At 40.1% G+C, this 23,309-nt stretch overlaps 1 protein-coding gene and 1 long non-coding RNA gene across 8 annotated transcripts in view; one reads left to right on the top strand and one right to left on the bottom strand.

Moving 5' to 3' along the window:
* CMSS1 (cms1 ribosomal small subunit homolog) overlaps positions 1-23,309 on the top strand; it is a 379,426-nt gene that overhangs the window by 351,312 nt on the left and 4,805 nt on the right. For 4 of the 7 annotated variants that reach the window (XM_032299345.1, XM_032299350.1, XM_032299346.1 and 1 more), the window contains 6 exons: positions 9,688-9,759; positions 11,147-11,276; positions 15,859-15,918; positions 17,286-17,388; positions 21,459-21,519; positions 21,941-22,028. In XM_032299345.1, the coding sequence (XP_032155236.1) occupies positions 9,688-9,759; positions 11,147-11,276; positions 15,859-15,918; positions 17,286-17,388; positions 21,459-21,519; positions 21,941-22,028 (514 nt within the window). The remainder of the gene's footprint in view (positions 1-9,687; positions 9,760-11,146; positions 11,277-15,858; positions 15,919-17,285; positions 17,389-21,458; positions 21,520-21,940; positions 22,029-23,309) is intronic. The other 3 variants (XM_032299348.1, XM_032299349.1, XM_032299351.1) reach the window with 3 other exon arrangements.
* Positions 15,857-20,750, bottom strand: LOC116565608. Its single transcript, XR_004275531.1, has 2 exons — positions 18,858-20,750; positions 15,857-16,130 (listed from the first exon to the last, which is right to left on the bottom strand). It is a non-coding gene; the product is annotated as an uncharacterized LOC116565608 (long non-coding RNA).

Raw genomic sequence — 23,309 nt, 5'->3', positions numbered from 1 at the left:
CTACTCCTAGAGATTGCATCACCCCTTCGGAGCCAGCGCTAGTGACTTGTAATTATGGTTCCCAGAATATAAACCCTTACGAAGGATTCTGTGACTTTTCCTTGATGCTTCCATGATGTCAATAGCACTTCAGTGGTTCCATGACCCATCTTCGCGTGCTCAGAGGCCACAGTGGACTTCTTTTTTCTTCTGCTGGCCTTTTGTTTATCTCCTTGAATCATAAAGGAATCTTCAGCAGGAGTGTGTAGCCCTTTCCCTTCTGAGTCTCCACTATTGTATATTCTTGCTGCTGCTTTATTTGAGCATTGGTCATTTCATATTTCTTCCACTCTTTATCTCCAAGATGATGCTTATCTGTTAAGAGAAAACAGGACTATGTCCTATTCATTCTCTGAATCACCTTCTTCCTTCTCATTATGGTTTCTTAATTCTGTCCCTTGTGTTAATCGATTGTTGCATTGACAAATTGCCCAAAAGTTAGCAGCTTAAAACAAAACAAGCACATTTATTATCTCAGTTTCTGTTATCTCATAGGCATAACTTAGCTCAGTGCCTCTGGCTCTGCATCTCTTATCAGGTACCAGCCAAGTTGTGGACTGGGGCTGGAGGCTCAGCTCGGGAGAGTTCACCTTGCAGCTCTCATGTGGTTGTTGGCGGGTCTCAATCTCACACTCTGTGAGCCTCTCCACTGGATTGCCTCACAGTGTTGCAGTTGTCTCTCCCCGGGCCAAGTGATCCAAGAGGGAACCAGCAAATGCACCTAAGACAGAAACCACAATCTTTTTATAGTTTATTCTCAGAGTTGACATCTCGTCACTTCTGCCATGTTAAGCAAGTTAGTAAATCCAGTCCACATTCATGGGGAAGAGATTACAAAGGAATATGAATACAAGGAGATTGAGATCATGAGGAGCTATCGTGGAATCTGGCTAGCACAATCTTCCTCTGGCCCCCCGATGACTTACATCCCTTCAGTGTGCAGAATATACTCACCCCTCCAAGGACTGCGAAGTCTCATCCCATTGTAGCGTGAGCCTAGTATCCAGAATCTCATCATCTAAATCAGGTCCAGGTGCAGTAGGGGCACCTCAGATTTAGTTCCTTAAGTACAGCTCTTTCAGTACCTTTCTTCTTCTCAACCTCTGAAACTAATGAGACAAGTTACCTCTCCCACATGCTCAGCACACAGTGGTGGGACAGGTGCAGGATAACCTCTATTGACATTTCTGTTCAAAGGGGGGAAACAGAAGGCACATGGAGTCATTGGTCCACAGGATTCTAAAGGCCATCCAAGCAAATATCAATTTATTTATTAAGTCTTCAGGCCCAGGAAGAATTCTCCATCGTTCTTGGCTCTGCCCTTGGGGCTTCGTTTTGTCCTCCAATTATCCTCCTCCTTTTTTTTTTCCTATGAAAAGCAGCACGTGTTTGCAGCTGAGCAGCTCATGCAGCCTGCTTCTCGACAGAATTCTGTCTGAAAGCCTCTGTTCTCATCGTTCTCGGACCCCCTCAGCCTAAACTAGTGGTATTTCTGCACATATAGCGCCTTTAAAAACTGTGGGTGTTACCTGTGATGCTTCTGGGGGTTCACTTCATTAGGCTGAAGTCATAGCCCTAATCTCTTCTCCACCTTGGGCCCTTGCTGATACAACGTGAGGCAATATCCCTTAAGCTTCCTAGAGGCATCTTGTTTGAGAAAATCTATGAGGCATACCCTTAATTCTTTTCTTTTTTTGCTTTTTTTGAGACAGTCTCACTCTGTCACCAGGCGCCAGGCTGGAGTGCAGTGGTGGGATCTCAGCTCACTGCAACCTCTGCCTCCTGGGTTCAAGCAATTCTCCTGCCTCACCCTCCCAAGTAGCTGGGACTACAGGCAGGCGCCACCACGCCCAGCTAATTTTTTATTTTTAGTAGAGACAGGGTTTCACCATGTTGGCCAGGATGGTCTCGATCTCTTGAAATCATGATTCGCCCACCTCGACCTCCCAAATTTCTGGGATTATAGGCGTGAGTCACCGTGCCCGACAGTTTCTTTGAAGTGCTCCTCTGTGACTGAATAGTACTCTGAGGCACCATCTTTGTTTCTTCTGAGGTCTTAATGAATGGTTTTAAGTCACACCCTTGATTTCATATTTAATAGTCCTTCTCTCAGTTTAACTCCTTCCTTTTGCATTTTACTGTAGGACCCAAGAAGAAATCAAGATTTTCAACACTATTTGAAAATCTCCTTAGCTAGGTTACCCATACCAATATAATTTCAGAAAACTGTATTGCTAAACTTTTACCACTGCATAACAAAAAGTCCCTTTCCTTCATTTTCCAGTAAGATTTTTCTTTCAAGACCTTCCAAGTCTTCAAAGTCCAGAATTTCATAAAGTGTTGTTCAAGCACACTCTCCATCAATCACTGTACTTTTGACGCATTTCAGAGTAGTTTGCAAAATCAGTGCGCTCATCCCAGATACTTCAGCATGTGCTTCACTGACTAATGTTTAATACTTGTTTTAAAGTTTGTATATTTTCTTTTGAGGTAAAGTTAATATACAATAAATGTACAAATGTCAAATATGCCATTCAGTGAATTTTGATATATAAATACAACTATGTAACCCAAAACCCAATCTGGATTGAAAAAACAGGATCATCGCCCCCAGAATCCTTTCATGCCACCTGGGTCAATCACCATTCCAAATTCCTTGCCCCAGAGGCAACAGCTGTTCTGATATTTTTTCTAAAACATCAGTTTTGCCTGTTCTAAAATGGCATATAAGTGGAATCCTACAGTTATATGCTCTTTTGTTTAAGGCTTCTTTCATTCAACACAGCATAATGTAGATTCCTCCATATCTGTATAGCATTTCATTCCTCTTTATTGCTGAGCACGTTAGTCTGCTAGGGCTGCCGTAACAAAATACCAGAGACTGGGTGGCTGACACAACAGCTCTGAAAGCTGGAAGACCGAGATCAAGATGTCTACAGGTTTGGTTTCTCCGGAGGCGTCCCCCGTTCACTTGCAGATGGTCTTCTCACTGTGTCTTCACATGGTCTTTTCTCTGTCTATTCATATCCCTGGTGTCTCTTCCTCTTCTTATAAAGACACCAGTCACATTGAATTGAGGTTCCACCCTTATGACACCTCATTTAAACTTAGTTGCCCCTTCAAAGGGCCTACCTCCAAATATAGTCACATTGGGGGTTAGGGTTTCAACATATGACTTTCAAGGCAACACAATTCAATTTAGAACACTGAACAGTATTCAGTTATACAAATATACCATTTTGTCTATCCATTCTTCTATTGATAGACACATGAGGCTTTATTTATTTATTTATTTATTTAAGATGCAGTCTTGCTGTATCTTCCAGGCTGGGGTGCAAAAACACAACCTCAGCTCACTGCAACCTCTGCCTCCCGAATTCAAGCAGTTCTCCCACCCCAGCCTCCCAAGTAGCTGTGATGGCACCCGCCATTATGCCCAGCTTATTTTTGTAGAGATGGGGTTTCACCATGTTGGCGAGGCTGGTCTTGAACTCCTCGCCTCAGGTGATTGACCCACATTGGCCTCCCAAAGTGCTGGGATTACAGGCATGAACCACCTCAGGGCCTGGGGCTATTTCCTGTTTGGGACAATTATGATTAAAGCTGCCATGAATATTCAATACAAGTTTCTTGGGGAATGTTAAGTTTTTAAATTTTATTTTATATTTTTAATTGACACATAATAATTCTACATATTTATGGGGTACATCGTGATATTTGTATAGTGTTCATATCAGAGCAGAACATGTATTTTTATTTCTCTTTAGTAAATACATGACACTTGCTGAGTCAGTTTCATTAAAAAACTGCCAGATTGTTTTCCTAAATAATTGTACCATTTTGCACCCCCACCATCAGGGTGTGAGCATTTTGGTTGCTGTACATCCTTGTCAACATTTGGAGTTATTGGCCTTTTAATTGTTGACATCTTGGTGAGTGTGTATTGAGTAACTTTACCATGTCCAAAAAAACCTAAAAGCCACTTCAGTGTTGTTTCATCTTTATAATGAACATGCTTGTTTTGTTATACAATGGCAATTTAAACTTTTGTGGTCAGGAGTTCAAGACAAGCCTGGCCAACATGGTGAAACCCTGTCTCTACAAAAAACACAAAAATTAGCTGGGTGTGGAGGCACGCATCTGTTATCCCAGCTACTCAAGAGGTTGAGACAGGAGAATCACTTGAACCCAGGAGTCAGAGGTTTCAGTAAACCAAGATCATGCCACTGCACTCCAGCCTGAGCAACAAAATGAGTGAGACTAAATCTCAAAAAGTAAAAATTTAAAATCAAACAATATTACTTATTAACTAAGAGAAAACTTGAGCTTCTCTAGCTTTTTTTTTACTTTCTACCTTATAGTTTACACGGCTATTTCTGATGTAGTCTACTGACATCCTGACATGGCATATGAAGACGTAGTTCTCCCATCTGGTATACTTCCTATTCTGTCACCAACTGCTGCCTCCCCTGCCAACAAGATACCACATTTTGGTTAAAACAGTTGTCACTTTACATCATTAAGATGATGGAAATATTGTTCAATGCTGAGGGAAAGAAAAGATACTGTAACTATCCCACCTTTCTTATACAACTCTTTATTTTCATGGCATTAACAGTTGCTTCATTTATTTATTTGCCTGGCTTGCTTGCTCTGTTCCTATTGTTGATTGTTTCCATATGTTCCAACATCTCTTCCATATGCCCATGAATAACATTTTCCATATGCTCAAATGGGTTAGTGGATTTGTTTTCCTGCAGAACTCCAAATTTCTGTTTCATTCTGAATTGGTTATTCTCCAGGCTCACTGACAATTGACACCTCTTAACTGTCATCCTAGGATACCCCTTCAGTACCCTCCTGGGTTGGACTCCTTTTTGGCCAAATCCCATATCTTCCTTTTGTTTGGTTTCACCCTTTATATTCTGAAATACAGTCTTCAGTATCTGTAGGTAGGAAGTAAATTTTTTGAGACTTTATATATCTGAATATGTCTTTATTCTACACTTGATTGATACTTTGGTTGGGTATAAAAGTTTAATTTACAAATAAACTTTATTCATAATTTTGAAAGCATTGTTCCATTAAGATCTAGCATCCATTATTGCTTTTTAGAGGTCTTGACACTATTCTTTTTTCTGATCTTTTGTATTTTATATGTTACTATTTTGGAGGAGAAATTTTTGGAATCTTCTTTGTCCATGATTTTCTGAAATTTCACAGTGATGTTCCTTGGTATGGGTATTTTTCATATTTGTTGTACCCTATACCTAATGGGCTTTCAATTTGGAATTTCATGTTCTAGAAAGTTTCCTTCAGGCAACACAAGTTTGTCATATATGTTTTTTTTTTTAATTTTATTTTGTCACATATTATTTCTATGATGACTCCTTTTTAGAGACAAGGGTCTCACTTTGTCATTCATGCTAGAGTGCAGTGGTGCAATCACAGCTCACTGCAACTTTGAACTCCTGGGCTCAAGAGGTCCTGCTGTCTCAGCCTCCCAAGTGGCTAGTTTTGTTGTTGTTGTTGTTTGGTTTGGTTTTGGTTTTTTTGAGATGGAGTCTCACTCTGTCGCCCAGGCTGGAGTGCAGTGGCACGATCTTGGCTCACTGGGCTCACTGCAACCTCTGACTCCTGGCTTCAAGGGATTCTCCTGCCTCACCCTCCTGAGTAGTTGGGATTACAGACATGTGCCACCAAGCCCTACTATATTTTGTACTTTTAATAGAGACAGGATTTCACCATGTTGGTCAGGCTGGTCTCAAACTTCTGACCTCATGATCCATCCACCTCGGCCTCCCAAAGTGGCATTACAGGTGTGAGCCACTGTGTGCTGGCCTTTTTTTTTTGTAACTAAGAAGGCTGGTCTCAAACTCCTGGCCTCAAGCAGTCCTCCCACCTTGGCCCCACAAAGCCCTAGGATTACAGGTATGAGACACCATGCCAAGACCCTACTGTTTTATGTGACCTTTTATTCTATAATACCATTTATTGGAAAACTGAATCTCTTGGGTTGATTCTCTGATTTTCTCACTTTTTTTTTTTTTCATTTTTCATCTCTTTCTGGGAGATTGGCTCTACTTTATCTTCAAGCCTTCCTTGTATATTTTTATCCCACCTTTCTTATTTGTTTTAATGCTTAACTGTTTTTCCCATTTTTATAGCATCTTGTTCTTATTTCATGGCTGCAAAATCTTCCCTTATCTCTCTGCGGATATTAATTGTCATTATTTTGAGGTACTGTCCCACTTTTCTCTAGGTTCATTTTTCTTTTTGGTATTTATTTGCTCCTGTGTTGGAGACTTTCCTTAGATGTCTGATGAACCTTAGCTATTCATTCTTATTGAAGAGAGATACACTAAAACATTGATGAGTGGGGTTTGTTGATTAGTGTACTTCATGGTAGGTGATAGGATAACAAGCTGGATTTTTTTACTATGGAAATCCCAAATGTCACTCTTTGATGGTATTTCTTTTAGGCCACTCCATTTTCCTGAGGAAGAATTCAGTAGTCTCCTGCCTGCTATATATAAGCATGGAATAGGGGCAGGAAATGGAGGCAAGCCTCAGCCTCTGCCCTCTCTCCCCTGACCCAGTCTTGATCCTCTTGATCTCTTCAGACAATAGATCTCCAGTTGGCTACTAGGACAGGCAAGGCAAAAGGAAGCAGTAATGGGATAGCTGCTTGGCTACCAGGGTAGGAGATATCACCTAGTGGAGGATGGGGGTAGCTAGTCGTTCTAAATATAAACTTTCAGCCAATCTCTTTCTTTTTAACCCTTTACTCTCTGTAGTACTTTGTGCCTCCAAGTACTGGAACCTTCTCAGAGTTCAACAGGTCAAAGACTCACTTATTGTTAGCTTTCACCCCTTCAGAAACCCAGATGCTAGCTTTCTGTCTCTGCCAAGTCACTTCTATCCAGCTCCAGCCACTGTCCATTTTCCAAAATGTTGTTGAAATCACTGCATTACTGTTGTTCTCTCTCCTGGTTTCTTGGGTTTTACATAGATCCGCTCAATAGGTCCTTTTCAACGTCCTTTATTTTCAGTTTACTGGCATTTTGAGGTTCATTTGCCATGTTTAACCAGGAGAATCATTCTTAAGTAATGGAATTCTTGATAGTTTAAGGAATTGGAAAATATGCCCCAGTTGCTTCCCTTAAAAGCAACATTTTTAGGGGAGTTTGATTCTTCAGACTACATATTTTAAGTTGCTACATTTTATATAAAGAAATGGCATTGCCTAACAACTGTCAAAGTCACACAGTGTTGGAACTGGTTTCCAGAAATGCTTAGTGTCTTGGCCAGATTCTTCACATCTTCCTACCCAGTCTCCCTGAGGGTAAACAGCAGCATTAACAAAGCAGTTGACTAAATTTAAGAATTTTCAGCCGGGCGCGGTGGTGCGTGCCTATAGTCCCAGCTACTCGGGAGGCTGAGGTGGGAGGATCACTTGAGCCCAGGAGTTCTGGGCTGTAGTGCGCTATGCCAATCGGGTGTCCTCACTGAGTTCAGCATCAATATGGTGACCTCCCAGGAGCGGGGGACCACCAGGTTGCCTAAGGAGGGGTGGATCGGCCCAGGTCAGAAACGGAGTAGGTCAAAATTCCCATGCTGATCAGTAGTGGGATCGTGCCTGTGAATAGCCACTGCACTCCAGCCTGGGCAACATAGCGAGACCCCATCTCAAAAAAAAAAAAAAAAGAATTTTCAGTACTATGGATTTGGATTTCTCCATAAAGTCATCTCACCTCTATGCAAATTGACCCCATAAAATTGGCCTTTTCATTGGCACCCTACCACAGCCAGCTAAAGTAACTAGTTCCAAAAACCAAAGATTATATTGTATTTCCTTTAGGATGATGTAAGAATTTGAGCCTAACATTTAAACCTGAGGCAATATCATGGCTAAAGCAGTTCATCAAGTGTGTTTCTTTTTTCCTATGCATGATTCAGAATTACATTTTATTTTTTCTTCAAGAATAAAAGAGTCCATATTCTTACAGTTGAGCTCATTTGTAGATTTAATTGATGTCACCATTTAGCTAATTGGCTTTGTAAACCTAGCACAAATACAACCAGTACTGAACATATTCCTCGAGAACACCTTCATATACTAAATAAAAAAATGTAACAGGTTTCTAAATATGCTTCCCCAAAACCTTGATACTGGTGGATATAATGTAGTATGGTTTAAGGGAACTGCTAATCATATCCTGGCCTTTGCCTTAGGGACATGAGCTGAATGTTGGCCTGGTTTGTAATTGTACTCTTATGGCCATCTGGCAGCTTCTGTGACATATTAGTGGCCTTGGCACAGTTTCTAATTGGCATGTACCAGCATCAAATTGGCATGTATCTACATCCACAAGACAGTTTAACTTTCTAAATAAGAGAGGCCATATCTCTCTTTTCTTTAGCTATGATGCAATAGCTCTTTGTGGGTTTTTTGTTTTATCTGAGAGGAAGCTAAAATTTTAAGATTTCCCATGTCACTTTAATCCCGAACTTTAAAAATCCATTTCTGTAATAACTAAAAGAGAATCTTGAAACTGCTGGTCTTTGGCCCCATGTCTTGAATAAATTATGTAGCATTATATCTTTCTCTCTGACTTCAGGCCGTAGACATTCTCAATCTGCAGGCTGTCTGCAAGTTTTCATAGAAAGATTCATCTGTAATCATTTTAACAGAGCCAGTGGAGACAAGATTGCTTTAGTTAGTAGCTTATCAGTTTAAACTGAGTCTTCTCTGGTTGGAATGGAAAGTTAATCAAGGAAAACTCAGAATAAGTTTTCACTTACATTTTATATCTTACTTGGCAACTTGTTTGACAGTGTTGCATAAAAGGTCCAGCACAGGAAACATTTTCTACTCCTGCTTATGATTAATAAATATGGAATCTGGGGCATTCTATTTTATAAATCAAGGTCTTAGTCCAAATTTCCTGTTTTTCTACATTAGAAAAAAAAAAAAAAAACCTCAGTGTAAAAATAGCGCTAAACTGTATAGGGTACTCAGGGGTCAAGGCAACAGGCAAAATAGATTACTCCAGATATTATGGTGCTGAGACCGGTATCAGACTATTAGCAGAGACATTCATTTTATAGTCATTTAAAGGCATTTGCTGCAGCTGGTTTAAAAAACATAAGTAAATATATCCTACTTTGGATTTTCTATGCTTATTGAAAAGAGGAAAGGAATGGGTAATAGAAAACAATAACCAGTGACTTGGAAATGTAGGCTCACACACAGCTGGTTCATGGAAAACCCTAGTCACTCTAGTCAAAGACTGTCTTACCACATCTTAAGTTTAATCACATCAATTTCTGCCTGTATTACACAAACCCAGTACCCTGCCCTTCCACACCAACCACACATATACACTCACTCACACATTTGATGTTCATTCAAAGATTTTCCAGTCTTAAGTCATCTGCACTTTCTGACTTTCTCAAATTCTCTCAGCCCAACCACTGTGTAATAACCTACAGTAAGTCTTCCAGCATCTCTCTTTCTGTAGAATGTTACCAAGATACTCTGAAGAATACATGCATGGTAGAAAGTACTTTGGGGTTCACATCATGAATTGACATACCACTTTATCATGCAAAGATTAAAATTTTCTCACTTGTATTTCTTAATAGCCTAAAGAATGTTTTTTGATACAACCAAAGGAAAGAAAAGACAATACCACCAAGACCAGGAAGAGGAGAAAGGTAATATTAATAATTTATCACATTTTTATATATTATATATCATACTTTCATGAGGCAACTACTGTAATCCCCACCTAAGAGATGCAGACATTGTAAGAGTCCTTGGGGTTTGGTGACTTTCTGAAGGTCACTAGTAATAAGTGTTTCTGTTGGAGCTAAGAATAAATTCTTCTGACTCCTCTTTCATTTTGTGGAGTACCAAATATCTTTGTTACCCACCCTATGTTTTCAGTGTGGTCAGATGTCAGATACAGGTTTCTAATTCTAGAAGGAGTCCACAGCTATCCTCCCCCAGCCCTTCAGGCTCTGTCCAAGAAAAGAAAAATACCAACCTCCTTTTACTACTCATTCCAGATTTTAAGACCTTAAAGTATGAATAAAAAGAAAATAATAAGCAGATAAAGGCAGTATGGGGGCATTTCTGACTAATTTGGAACCATAAATTAAGGCAAACCCCCCCCCCACCCCTTATATTTTGATGTTTGCCTGTGAGCATAGGAAAGACTCTTTCTCCTATACAAACTTTTTTATGGCTCAGCCTTGGAGAAAGTATGGTTAGCTGTGACCTTCTCCCACAGTTGTGAAAACAGCAGTGTAATTCTCTCCCGGTCAAGAGGGGTCTACTGCTGAAGTCAGCCGAGGAAATACGATTGGGATTAGAGGAAAGAAGATGGACTCAACCCAATTACTTAACAGCAAGCTTTTAGAAGACTGAGAATGTGTGTGCATATGTTTTCTTTTCTTACAAATGGCCAAATAGGAAGATTGGAGATGCCAAATTGGCTGAGGTTTGGCAAGTCCTTAAAGAAGTGACTTTACTTCTCTTTGATAGTTTGTACACTAATGGCCTTCAGGAGTGTTAAGTTCTTGGTGGCTCAGGGTCAAAACTCTAGCTAGATAGCTTAGCCTTGACTGAGGTCACGCTAAAATGTGCCCACTGATGACATATTTTTAAAAGTTAATTCCCTTGACAGCACCTTGACCATTCTTGGCAGGTGTATAAAAACGGGGATATTGTGGAAGGAGTGGGAAAAGCTGGAGTCAGCAGTGGGAAACGCTCCTTCTGAATCTTTGGTGGACCATTAGAAGGAATTGAGAAGGGAAGCTTATGATGGAAATAAATGAATGACTGTGTGTTTCTAGTACACTACTGCAGGCATTCAATACATGCTACACAAATGAGTCAAAATCAAAATAGATCTTGCCATTTCCTGTAATATTTTTTCTACTTTCCATAGGGCGACTTTAATATGATCAGTTATCCACATTTACATGTGGCTAACGCCCAAAGCTATGTGCAGTTTAAATGCCAGAGGAACTAACCTATTCCAAGCCAAATGCCATTTTAAAATATGTCTTCCCATTTTTCTTCCTTCTCGTATCTTAGAAGAAAATCACTGATGTTCTTGCAAAATCAGAACCAAAGCCAGGGGTACCTGAAGACCTACAGAAGCTGATGAAGGACTATTATAGCAGCAGTCGCTCAGTGATTGAATTGGAAGAACTGAACCTACCAGGTACAGCCAAGCTTCCGTTTTCCTCATGAGGAGGAGCAAAACATAACTATCTATTATGGTTAGGTGTCTCAGGCAGTCAATGAACATATTTTCCAGCGGGCGCGGTGGCTCATCCCTATAATCCCAGCACTTTGGGAGGCCGAGGCTAGAGGACTGCCTGAGCCCAGGTGTTTGAAGCCAGCCTGGGCAATATAGTGAGACCTCATCTCTTTTAAAAATAATAATAATAATTAAAGAAACAAATTTCCGGCTAGGCACACTGGCTCATGTCTGTAATCCCAGAACTTTGTGAGGCTTAGGCAGGTGGACCACTTGAGGTCAAGGGTCCGAGACCAGCCTGGCAAACATAGTAAAACCCTGTCTCTACTAAAAATACAAAAATTAGCTGGGCATGGTGGCATGTGCCTGTAATCCCAGCTACTTAGGAGGCTGAGGCAGAAGAATCACTTGAACCCGGGAGGCGGAGGTTGCAGTGAGCCGAGATCATGCCATTGCACTCCAGCCTGGAGGACAAAGCAAGACTCCGGCTCAAAAAAAAAAAAAAAAAAAAAGAAACATAATACTTCTTTCCTCAATCTAATAGTTTTAACTGATAGATTATATCCTTATTACATGCGAAACAGTATTTGGCAAATCTAATACTAAGATTTGTGATTGTATTTTTTTATTCAAAAGGCTAATTGTTGGGTGTGTATTTTTTTTAATGAGTAGGAATTCATCATGAGGACAGAAGTTAAAGTACACATTTAAAATTATAGATATGAAATACTTGTAAGAATTATTGCCGAGTTTAAAATGAGGAAACTGAGGCCAGTATAAGAAAATTAAATGCCAGTTTATTCAGCTCCCAGGCGAGGTTCTATGGTCCGGGAAAGGGGCCAGAAAAGTCGCGCTGACTTCCTGGGGCTGGGGTTTTTAGGGCTATGAGTAAGGAGCAACAGCTGGGTGCTCTGATTGGCTCCAGGGGAGAGGGATTGGGACGGGGCAGGCCACTATTGGTTGTTGGGTTGTCGGGCGGGTTTTTCTAATACAAGAGCTGGCCAGGCGGGGCCTTCCAGGGTAACCACGAGCAGAGCTAGGTGCCAAGTGTAGAGTCGGGTGCCGGGAGGAGAGACCAGTGCCAAGTGCAGAGGTGGGTGCCAGGTACAGAGTCAGGTGCCGAGTGCAGAATGGGTGGGTGTGTCCGGTCTCCTGGCGAGGCAACCAGCCTTACAACACTGCTTTGCTCAACTCCTATAGGCAAGAACTTTAGCCTTAATAAGCAATTTAGTTTTGTTGTTGTTCTTATCACGGATTTCTAGTCATGGTTTTTAGATAGTATTTTGGGTTGCAGGCCAGACTCTTTCAAGCAAACTATCTAAACCTAGGAATAAAATTCTGCATGTTTTGCGAGGCTGATGCTTTGCCTCAAGGGATTCTTAAGCCTACTAGAATTTTAGATCTACTGCCTTAGTGTGTTTATAATTAAGCTAAAAGATATTGCAAAATGTAAACAACTAACTTTTTAAAAATATTTGCTTATTTATTTTAGAGACAGGGTCTTGCTGTGTTACCCAAGCTGGAGTGCAGTGGCACCATCATAGCTCACTGCAGCCTCAAACTCCAGGGCTCAAGAAGATCCTCCCACCTCAGCCTCCATAGTATCTGGGACTATAGTCACGTGCCACCACACCCAGCTTAAACAACTAATTTTAATTAATTTCAAAATTAATTAAATTTTGAAATAGATGTTGTCATAAAATCAAACCACATAAAGTTTTGGTACAATTGCTTCAAATGAGCTATTTATAGACTACAGTACTAGGGATATCTAATATTGCTTTTGGAAAAAGTAGAAGGTGGCTTGATTTCCTTTTTCCATTACAACTTTATGCTTTCTAGAAGCTTGAGAAACTGAAAAACAATCTGTTCCCTGAATTTTTTTTTTTTTTTTGAAACGGAGTCTCACTCTGTGACCCAGGCTGGAGTGCAGTGGCACGATCTCAGCTCAATGCAATAGCTGCCACCCAGGTTCAAGAAATTGCCATGCTTCCACCTCCCAAGCAGCCGAGATAACAGGCACCTGCTACCGCGCCCAGCTAATTTTTGTATTTTTAGTAGACATGGGGTTTCACCATCTTGGCCAGGCTGGTCTTGAACTCCTGACCTTGTGATCCACCTGCCTCGGTCTCCCAAAGTACTGGGGTTACAAGCATGTGCCACTGCGCCTGGCCTGTTCCCTGAATTTTTATAATTCTTTTGTGATATCCTTTTTTCAAAAACACACATTGGGTTTGGAGACATGAGTGCCCCATCTGTTTGTTTTCCAAGGAGATTGCCCTTCAGCGAATTGAAGGAGTGCATTTACACATGAGTAGGATCTGGAGTTTTAGACTTACTAAGCGTAGACGGTTCCAATAGCAGTTACAATCTAGTCTTCTCAGCACACCACTGCCTCTGCTGTGAAAACTGTGTCCTGACTGCACTATCACAGGAGCTATTCTAACCACTTTTAAAGCTTTAACTGAAGTTTGACTTTTACTGTGGCTCGATGGTCAGTTTTGCATTCTAGTTCTTTGTTAGAGCATAACTTGAACTTAGGATTTGTGAGTAACAGGACCACTGCTGTTCTGTAACCTCATGGAACGTCGTAAACCTTGCTCCTCTCTGGAGTTAGAGAGTCAAAGCTCGGAAGAAACTTTCAAGGAGTCATTTGAGTTCCATAGTGAATTTGTCTGATATTACTGTTTTATTGGAGTTCAGTAATGTAGTTAGGCAAGAATGTGGGATCATGGGTTCGTTTGGGGAGGAAGGAAAATATGTGTGAAATAACGTTATAACCAAAAAGGACAGGTTTTTATTTTTAGTTAAAAAATTAGGCCATTTAAGACACAATAAACTGAGACATCAGAGGAAGATTTGGTAGAACGGGTCCTGGTCACTTCACTGATGAGACCAACGACAAAGAGATATAAGCTGGGGAGGGAAAGGAGATACAGTAGGTTATTTGGAATACACTCCAGGAGGGGCATAAATCACCTTGTATATATACATATAAGGTAGATATAAATAACAACATATTGTTCCTATTTAGTTTGTCAAGCCTTTGACTTGGTTTTGATTTGAGGTTGTTTGTGTCTGTGGGGCAGGAACATGTCTGTTCAATTAATATTGTGCACATTGTTAATGTCATACACATGGGCACTTAATTAGGGTTTCAAGGCTGGCATCTCCCGGAGCTAATTAACCTCTCTGCTGTCTCCTGAGAGCTGCAGTGCAGTTGATTAGTGATTCCTACATGCCTATAGGCTAGCTGCAACGGAGTCACCCAGGAACTTTTTAAAAATCAGATTCCCAGGCTCTTCCCCCAAGAGATTCTAATTCACTTTGCAAAAGAGACTCCAACCCGGGAATCTGTATCTTCAGTTCTCCAGGTGAGTCTGATCATATCCAGGCTTGGGACATTGTAGTTTTAAAGACCACCAAAGGCTCCACAACAATATAGGAGAAAACAGCTTTGAATTACTCACTTAATGGCTTCTATGTGCTGGGTCACAACATAAATTTCATTTTGCTCAGTCAAGGCCCCTATTTTATTTTACCGTGTTATATTGTCTTTTCTTGTATTTTTCTGTTGTGTTGTATTTAGAGACATGATTCCCATTCTTCCCTAATCCAAACTCTGTTTTCCTTTCCTTATAGGCATTCACTCTAATATGATAGGTATTTTAAAATATATATATATATTCTTATAAAATATGTCATGCTGTGTATGTATATACATATTAAATTGTATCTAAATGGCTTTGTGCTAAGGCTTTTATTCTGTTTCTTTCTTCACTTGACACTTTTTCCAGATGTGACTATGTAGTTTTATGCATATCTAGTTCATTACTTCTAAATGCAACACGATATTCCAGTATTTCCATCTATCACATTTACTCATCCACTCTCCCAGATGTGGACACCTGGGTTGCTTTCAGCACCCTAGTATCACAAATAATGCCAGAATGACTATCCTTGTGTGTGTACCTTAACAGACCACACAAGAATTTCTTTCCTTTATTTTACTTGAAATGAAATCATGGGATTATAAACAGATTAATATTCCTACTTTCCAGAATAACTATACCAGTTTCTACTTCCACTTACAGTTCACAAGTTTCCAGCACCCTGCTTTCAAATATCTTGCCAATTGTTGCCATTCTAACAAGTGTGTAAAGTACATTATATTAATTTGCACTTCTCTGATAACTAGTGAGTTTGAATATCTTTACATAGATTTGTTAGCCATTTCATTTTGCATTTGTTATAGTGCCTATTTTATGGATTTGGAAAATATAAGTCCTTCATTAATCTGCTGAGTGATGTAACAATCTCCTATTTCACTGCTCTAACAAATTATGGGCAGCTCTGTGACAAGTTAAAAGTTTACTCGTTGCCGCTGTTATTTTAAATACAGGCAATACTTTAAGATATGTAATGGGCCTCCAATTCACTAATGTTTTACAACCTTATACATCACTCATAACTCACATACCATCTATTTGACTGTGTGTGTGTTTACAAAATTCTCTGTAAAGCATGTTTCTCATATTTCTAGACTCCTGTTTCCTCAAGGCCAATGATTTGACTCACAGTCTTTCCTCATACCTAAAAGAAAGTAAGTAAACTTTGATTTTAATCTACTTAAACTTATTCTTATTTTGCTCTGGCTTTGGGAAATCAGGTTTCGGTCTCGTTTTTATTTATAACACATTAGACCATTATTGCTCCTGGAATCCAGAGAATGGTGTTCTAGTCCCAGGTCCTCCACCAATTTGCTGTTTGACCTGAGACAAGTCACTGAGTACTTCCCTTGACTTAATTTGTTATCTGAAAAACAGGGAAGATGGACTATGTCATATCTGTTCCATCTGTGAAATTCTATTTGCATGTTTAGAACTCAGACCATGGCTAATGTGAAATCAATCTAATTTTATCTATCTTTTGAAAATGTGTTTTTTAGGAGGCTAGAGAGGGACAGGGTCTCACTCTGTCTCCCAGGCTGGAGTGCAGTGGTGTGGTCACAGCTAACTGGAGGCTCAACCTCCTGGGATTGTGCAATCCTCCTGTCTCAACCTCCCAAGTAGCTGGGACTATAGTTGTGCACTACCACAAGCAGCTAATTTTTAAAAATTATTTTTGGTAGAGACGGGTTCTTTCTATGTTGCCCAGGCTGGTCTCAAACTCCTGAGCTCAAGAGATCCACTCGCCCCAGCCTTCCAAAGTGCTGGGATTACAGGCATGAGCTACTGTGTCTGGCCCTTCTATATGTATTATGTGTAGCCAGCAATAACTAAATTATTCATATCAAGTGATCATTTATTTATGGCCAGCAATGAAATCGTTTAGATATAGAAATTTTTTATTCTTCTTTCAAACTGCCAGCAATTCTGATGACACTCAAGTTCATAAACCTTTCTCAGCTTCAAATTCAGAAATGTTAATCTAGGTAATAACAGAATTAACCTCACTAGACTACGAAAATCAAAAAAGAAATGTAAGACCCCAAGATGATAAAAGAATATAAGACCCCAAGATAAAAGAATATAAAAGACCCCAAGATAGCACCGTGTCAGTATTTAATAAATGTTTGCTGTTGTTTAAATCTTTGTTCCATTTTATGTCTTATGTTGAATGTCCCTTTAAAATTTAACATGATTGAATCAGAATTTCTTGTCATTGTCTTCAAGTATCGAACATAAATTAAAATATCAAAAATGTAATATTTCAAAGTTTTTTGCTTAATTTTAAAATCAGTCACATTTAAGGACTTGGCATGTGTGTTTTGTGTTATAAATTAATGATACTTCATTTTAATCTAATATTTACAATAACCAGAAAATGGAATTATAATTGTAATTATAATGAACCATGCTCACTATATTTTATTTTGCTTAAACACTCAACAAAGAAGAAATACTCAACTTGGGAGGTGGGCCTTGTTTCGCTGTATTTTGAATAATTGTTTTGTGGTCTTTTTTCCAGTTTGTCCTAAGTGGGTAAAACTTAGGAGAAACCACACTGAAAAAAAATCGGTCCTGATGCTGATCATCTGCAGCTCGGCCATCCGAGCCCTGGAACTCATTAGGTTGGAAGGTTCACCTATTTCATATCATAAATGTTTCTAAATAACTGTTACGTGCCAAGCTATTTATTATGTTCTATGTGCTGGAGATGTGGCAATGAACAAAACAGAGTCCCTGTCCTCGTGGAATTTACATTTCAGTAGTGAAGACAGTTAATAAACAAATAAAAATACATTGTAGTGTCAGATACATTGATAAGTTACATAAGGAAAAAATAAAGCATGGCAAAGGGATGTAAGTGGATCAGGACTGCTTTTCAAAGGATGGTCACAGAAAGCTTCTCTAAGGAGATGACAGTTTGATCAGAGACTTGAACAAAGTGAAGAAAGCCCAGCAACTATCTGAAAGAAAACCATTCCAGGTAGAGGGGAGAGTAAGCACAGAAGACCCCAAGATCGAATGCCATTATAGGATTTTGAGGAGTTACTTGATTTGAATCATCATTTTAAAGGTTCACTTGGCTGCCATGTGGAGAGCACACATTGTAGACGGCAAGGGTAAAAGCAAGGAGATCATACCCCAAACAACCAGTTAGAAGAAAAGAGCTGACTTAAAACAGTAACAAGAAAAGAGAAGCCAGGCTCATGCCTATAATCGTAGCACTTTGGGAGGCTGAGGTCAGAGGACTGCTTGAGCCCTGGAGTTCGAGACCAGCCCGGGCAACATAATAAGACCCCATCTCCATTATGAATTGAAAAAAAGAAAGAAAAGAAAGAGAGAGAGAGAGAGAGGGAGAGAGAGAGAGGGAGGGAGGGAAGAAAGAAGCAAAAGAAGGAAGGAAGGAAGAAAGAAAAGAAAAAAGAGGAAAGAAAGAAAAGATAGAATACTACGGAATACACTTACCAAAACTTATGTACAGACAACATCATTTAAGGGATGCAGAAAACGTGAACAAACAAAAATGTGTACCATATTCTTGAATAGGAAAACTCAATATTGTAATGATGTGTGTCTTACTTAGGATAGCCTACAGATTTCACAGAATCCTAGTAAAACTCCAATAGAATTGTTTTTTTAAACTGGATAAACTAGTTCTGAATTCTTATAGGAAAATACACAACTAAAAATAGGTAAAGAAATTCTGAAAAAGAATACCAGTGAGAAGATTATATCCCTAGAGGTTACAAATTATATATACATACACACACGCTCTCTCAATAATTAAAACAGTATGGAGCTGGCACATGCATGACAGATCAGATGAGTGGAACAGAATTGAAAGTTCAGGAACAGACCCAAATGCATATGAAAATGGAGCACATGCCTAAGGTGACAAATCAGAAATCAGTAGGGAAAGATGGATTGTTTAATAAATGGTGTTGAAACAACTGAGTAGCCATCTGGAAAAATGAGGTTAGATTCGTATCTTACTTCTTATACCAAGATAAATTCCAAATGGAACAAAAATTTGAATGTAAAGATTATGTTTTAAAGATAATTTGTCAGTGCTTTACTAAGTGCTTTCACCTACCTTTTCATTTACCGTAGTTTTTGTAGAATACACAAGAAGGCTTCCACTGGTGAGTGGTAATATTCAGCTTTCAGAGAAGAGCCGTCAGGGTCAGATGGGATTTGCTCGGAGCAGCTCTCCCTGAGAGCCAGGCTCCAGGCCAGGCTCTGAAAGGAGACAAAACAAAGGAAAATCCAAGTCATGAAGAAAAAGGAACTGGGTCAAATAGACTAAGTACAAATGTAGACTCTCAGCAGTTATTTAGAATGTTTTTCTCTAAATGAATTAATCTAATCATGAGTTTAGAAAAGTAGTTGTTAAACTTTAATAGGTCCTTCAAATCCTCCTTTCTCCACTGAAGTGGAGACACACATTAAATTGTAGCACATACTCTCCCAGTAAAACAAAAGTGTTTCTTTCCATTTTTTCTGCTGTAAACATAATTGATCTTGAAGATTCCAACTGCTTCTGGGCAGCTGTACTTGCTGGTCCTGAAATCGCGGGAATTCACACTGACTTTTCAGTGCTTTAAAAACGACCTCATTTCAGATTCAAAGGCTAAGGGCAAAGAGTTTGGCCTGGAGGTGGACTCTTAAAATAAAGCTATCAAATTGATTTGAGCTTTTGTTGTAGATAAATTCCTTACCGAGGGCATAGAAGTACTGTGTTGTCACACTTCATTGACTAGTTCGCAGTATTTTTCTGCATCCTCGGTAATACTGTGATCCATTTCAAGGTTAGGTGATTTGAAAAGGTGATTTCTGAGTAGGCGCAACAAGCCCTATTCATAAAGACTAATATTTAATAATTCTAACTTTTGTAAGATCTGTTCTCTTGAGAGCCGTGACTTATGTTAAATTGTCTTCCTGGCTAACCCTGCCATGGAGGAAGCTTATGTGTAAGTAAAAATTTGAAGGGAACAGAATTTGTATAGCATGATTCACTATTTTCCAAACTCATATGTTTTTACTGAGCAATGTTTCTCAAATATAATAATGATATATGAAGGAAAGTAGTAAACCCATGTTTAGGTCTATCCTCAAATATCAATTAAAAGATCATTTATACCCACTTCTTCTCAAAACGGAATTTTAGGTGATATATAGAAATACATTCAACAAGTGAAAAGCAGGTTGTGAAAATGGAAGGAAAAAATAAAGAACAAAAAATTACGTGAAGCCAGCTAAAAATGGTGCTCAAAATCATGTCTATAAGGCCCTGTTCAGTTGCAAAGGTGGCCCCGACTGGGGGCCTGCACCTTCCAACAGCCAGGATCTGTTGGGAATCATTATCAGTGGCCAGATTGACGACGTTCTGTGGGTTTTGGGGGAAAACAAAAGTTCCCTGAGAAATACAGCTCTTCCCCCGTGACACAGTGGCAGCAGTATTCTCCTGTCATCTGTACAACAAAAACCCAGGACAGATAATGTTATGTGGCTGTTTATAGAGCAGCTGTTGGTACCAGCTGAGGACCTGAGGAGAAAGGCAGGCATGTCAGGTGCCACCAATGTCGTCTTGACCCTCAGAGCTGGTGGTCTGGATTGATTCAGATAGATCTAGCTTCCTGACTACCTAGAAACTAAATGGCCTGCCTGTCCTGCTGGTGTAAGCCAGAGACTGTAAAGTGACAGCTCAAAGGCACAAGAATTTTGCACCTAAAAATTTTTGGTATGGGTTGTCCATATTTAAAATCAGATTGCACATATAAAAATCTAGATTTCTGGCTTCTCTAAAAATCAAAGGGTCTTAAGCCCATAATCTCACATCATCATAACTGGCAAAGCTGAGCACTGGTTGGGGGACACACACTCTCCAGTGCCCCTCCGTCCTCACACCTGCGTCCCAGATCGCTTCACTCATTCATAATAACCCCCGCCCTCATAGCTTTAATTCAGCCAGTCCATTGTGTCATTGGCTTCTTCTTAGTTTTTTTCCTTCCTCCTTTGCTTCCTCTTTCCCTTCCTTCTTTTCTTACTTCCTCCTTCCCTCCCTCCCTCCCTCCCTTCCTTCCTCCTTCCTTCCTTTCTTTTTGGCCAAAGCTCCATTTCCACATATAAAATTTTATAGAGAAGCTTAGTCTACAAAGTAGATAAAAGGGACAGCTCTGACAGAAGGATAGAAGAGCCCTCCTCCTTCTTCCTTTCGGGCTCATCCCCAGCTTCCCCTCATGGCCACCACAGGCCGAGCTTTGTAGATGCCCTTGGCTCCACAGAGAATGGGCTGGCATCACCACTCTAAGATATCTCTTGTAACCAGATTTTCTGTGAGAACTGCACTGCATAATTGGAACATAAATTCTCTGCCAGGGACCTGAAATACAGGAATTCTGTGCTGGAAGTGAAAGGCAGAGTCCTGTGTTTCAGTAATCAAGGAGGCTTAAGTAAGGTTGGCCTTGTGTATGGCAGTATGAAGCCCACCCAGATATGTGCCTGAATAAAAGGCCACCCACTCTCACTGCAAAGATGGGCTAACCTGAAAATCTCAGAATTTGTGTGTATGTATGCACATAGATACACACAGATGCACATATTCTTTGAATAAAGCAAGACATAATATTTAAGTAGTCATTGTGGCCCAGAATGAGTCGGTTTTCTTAAGCATTCACCTATTTCTTTTCATTAGGTCAATGACAGCATTCAGAGGAGACAGCAAAGTTATAAAATTATTTGCAAAGCACATAAAGGTAAGCAGGGGCCTGTGATCCCCAAAGGCCTTTCCCAGACCTCAGCTGTTTCCTTTCAACCTCTTCTCCTAATCTCCTTAGCAAGTACTTACTGAGTTCCTTCCTTATGTAACATTTAACAGCTTTTCTGTTTCTTTTAATTCTGTCCTTCCGCATACCTACCCCTGCCCCCACCTACGGCAGTCGCTACTGCCATGCTCGGTCCCTGTATAGAGCTTGAGGTTTGACCCTTTGATTCCTTGAAGATTCACCAGTTTTCTAGGGATATGCTCATCTCTGCCCTAGAAGTTGACCCTGTACAAGGGTAGCTCCATTTGCATTTCACTTTCTTAACTTTGAGATAAAATGCTCTAAATGGGCATAAGATTGCACTTTCTTAATGACTTTTCCTTTTCTTCCCTTCTCTTTAATCTTGGAACAGGTCCAGGAGCAGGTAGAGTTGCTGGAGAAGCGTGTGGTACACCTGGGTGTAGGAACTCCAGGGAGAATTAAAGAGCTTGTTAAACAAGGTATGACGAGGACAGGGATACTCTTGCCCAGGGCTGGGAGTCTGCCTTACCCACACGTGAGTCTCAGAAGCTAAATCTGGGATATACAAAAACCAGATCTCTGAGTTAATTCAGGAATTGGAAACTCGGCCTTTAATCTCTGAAGCCAACCAGCAAGTACAACACAATAAGGAATGATAAGGACTGTGGCAAACTGAAATACGTGTACCCACCTGAACAGCCAACGTCCAGTTGCCATAAGCGGATAAGCAGGTTAATGGATCCGCATAGCGTTCATGCAGTGTCCAGCCGCTGCATGAGTTGAGCATTTCCCTCTTACTCCACTGAGTCTTGGGGAGGAGACTCCCATTTTGAGGGCTGGTAAAATAAAACAAAACGTAGTTTCCATGAATATAATGTAGGCATTGCATAATATTTCTTCCCAAATGCATTTCTCTTTTAGTGCTTTACAGAAAGTATTCCAAACAACACACACTGGCGGGTTTTTATAGTTTGCCAACCAGTAGCCTAAGAACTTGCTAACCTGCCGATGATCTAATTACCTCTTCTACCTACCAGGCAGATTTAATTACAATAGACCTTTTTTTAAATAACTGTCTGGAACTATTCTCAATAGCTTTTATATATCTAAAAGTAATGCGTTCATCAGTGTAGTAAATCATTGTAGAGATGGTCATGTAGCCACTAAAAGCTACAACTACTATTGTTTCTCTCCAGATGAAAACCATCCAGGGTTAGTTGAACCCACTATATGCAGAGTTGTGTATAAATACCAAGAAGTAACAATTTGGCTGCCCCTGACAAGGAAGGGAAACAACACTTTTGAGTTCCTACCTGTACGCAGTGACACACTTGACACCCTTACATATATTATCGCGTCTAGCACTCAAGGCATTCTTACAGGCTAGCCTTTTTCTTAGAGAGAGAACTGAAGCTCAGAGGGTTAAGTCGCCCTCCCCAAGGTCTATCAGTCCAAGCTTTCCTGGTTCTCCTGATCCAGCTGAAGAACTAAGTGTACATAGCCTGAGATCAACAACATGAGGCAGTCAATGCCAAGAGCCAAGTGAGCACTTCTAAGTCCTACAAGAGTTGAAATGAGAAAGAGATCGTTACGCTGGCCTGAATCTGCCGGGTCTTTAACTGATCTTTGAAGTGCGGGGGGGACTGAAATAGGCAGGGTGGGTCAGGGGAGCATTCATGAATGGGAGAACAGCCCAGTGAGATTCTCAGAAAGCAGGCATGTGATATACACACAGTATATCACAAGGAATTGATGGGGAG

This window comes from Sapajus apella, unplaced genomic scaffold, assembly GCF_009761245.1.
Source record: "Sapajus apella isolate SASKATOON/1434 unplaced genomic scaffold, GSC_monkey_1.0 scaffold40, whole genome shotgun sequence".
NCBI classification, from domain to species: domain Eukaryota; kingdom Metazoa; phylum Chordata; class Mammalia; order Primates; family Cebidae; genus Sapajus; species Sapajus apella.
This window is presented reverse-complemented; position numbering and strand designations above follow the sequence as displayed.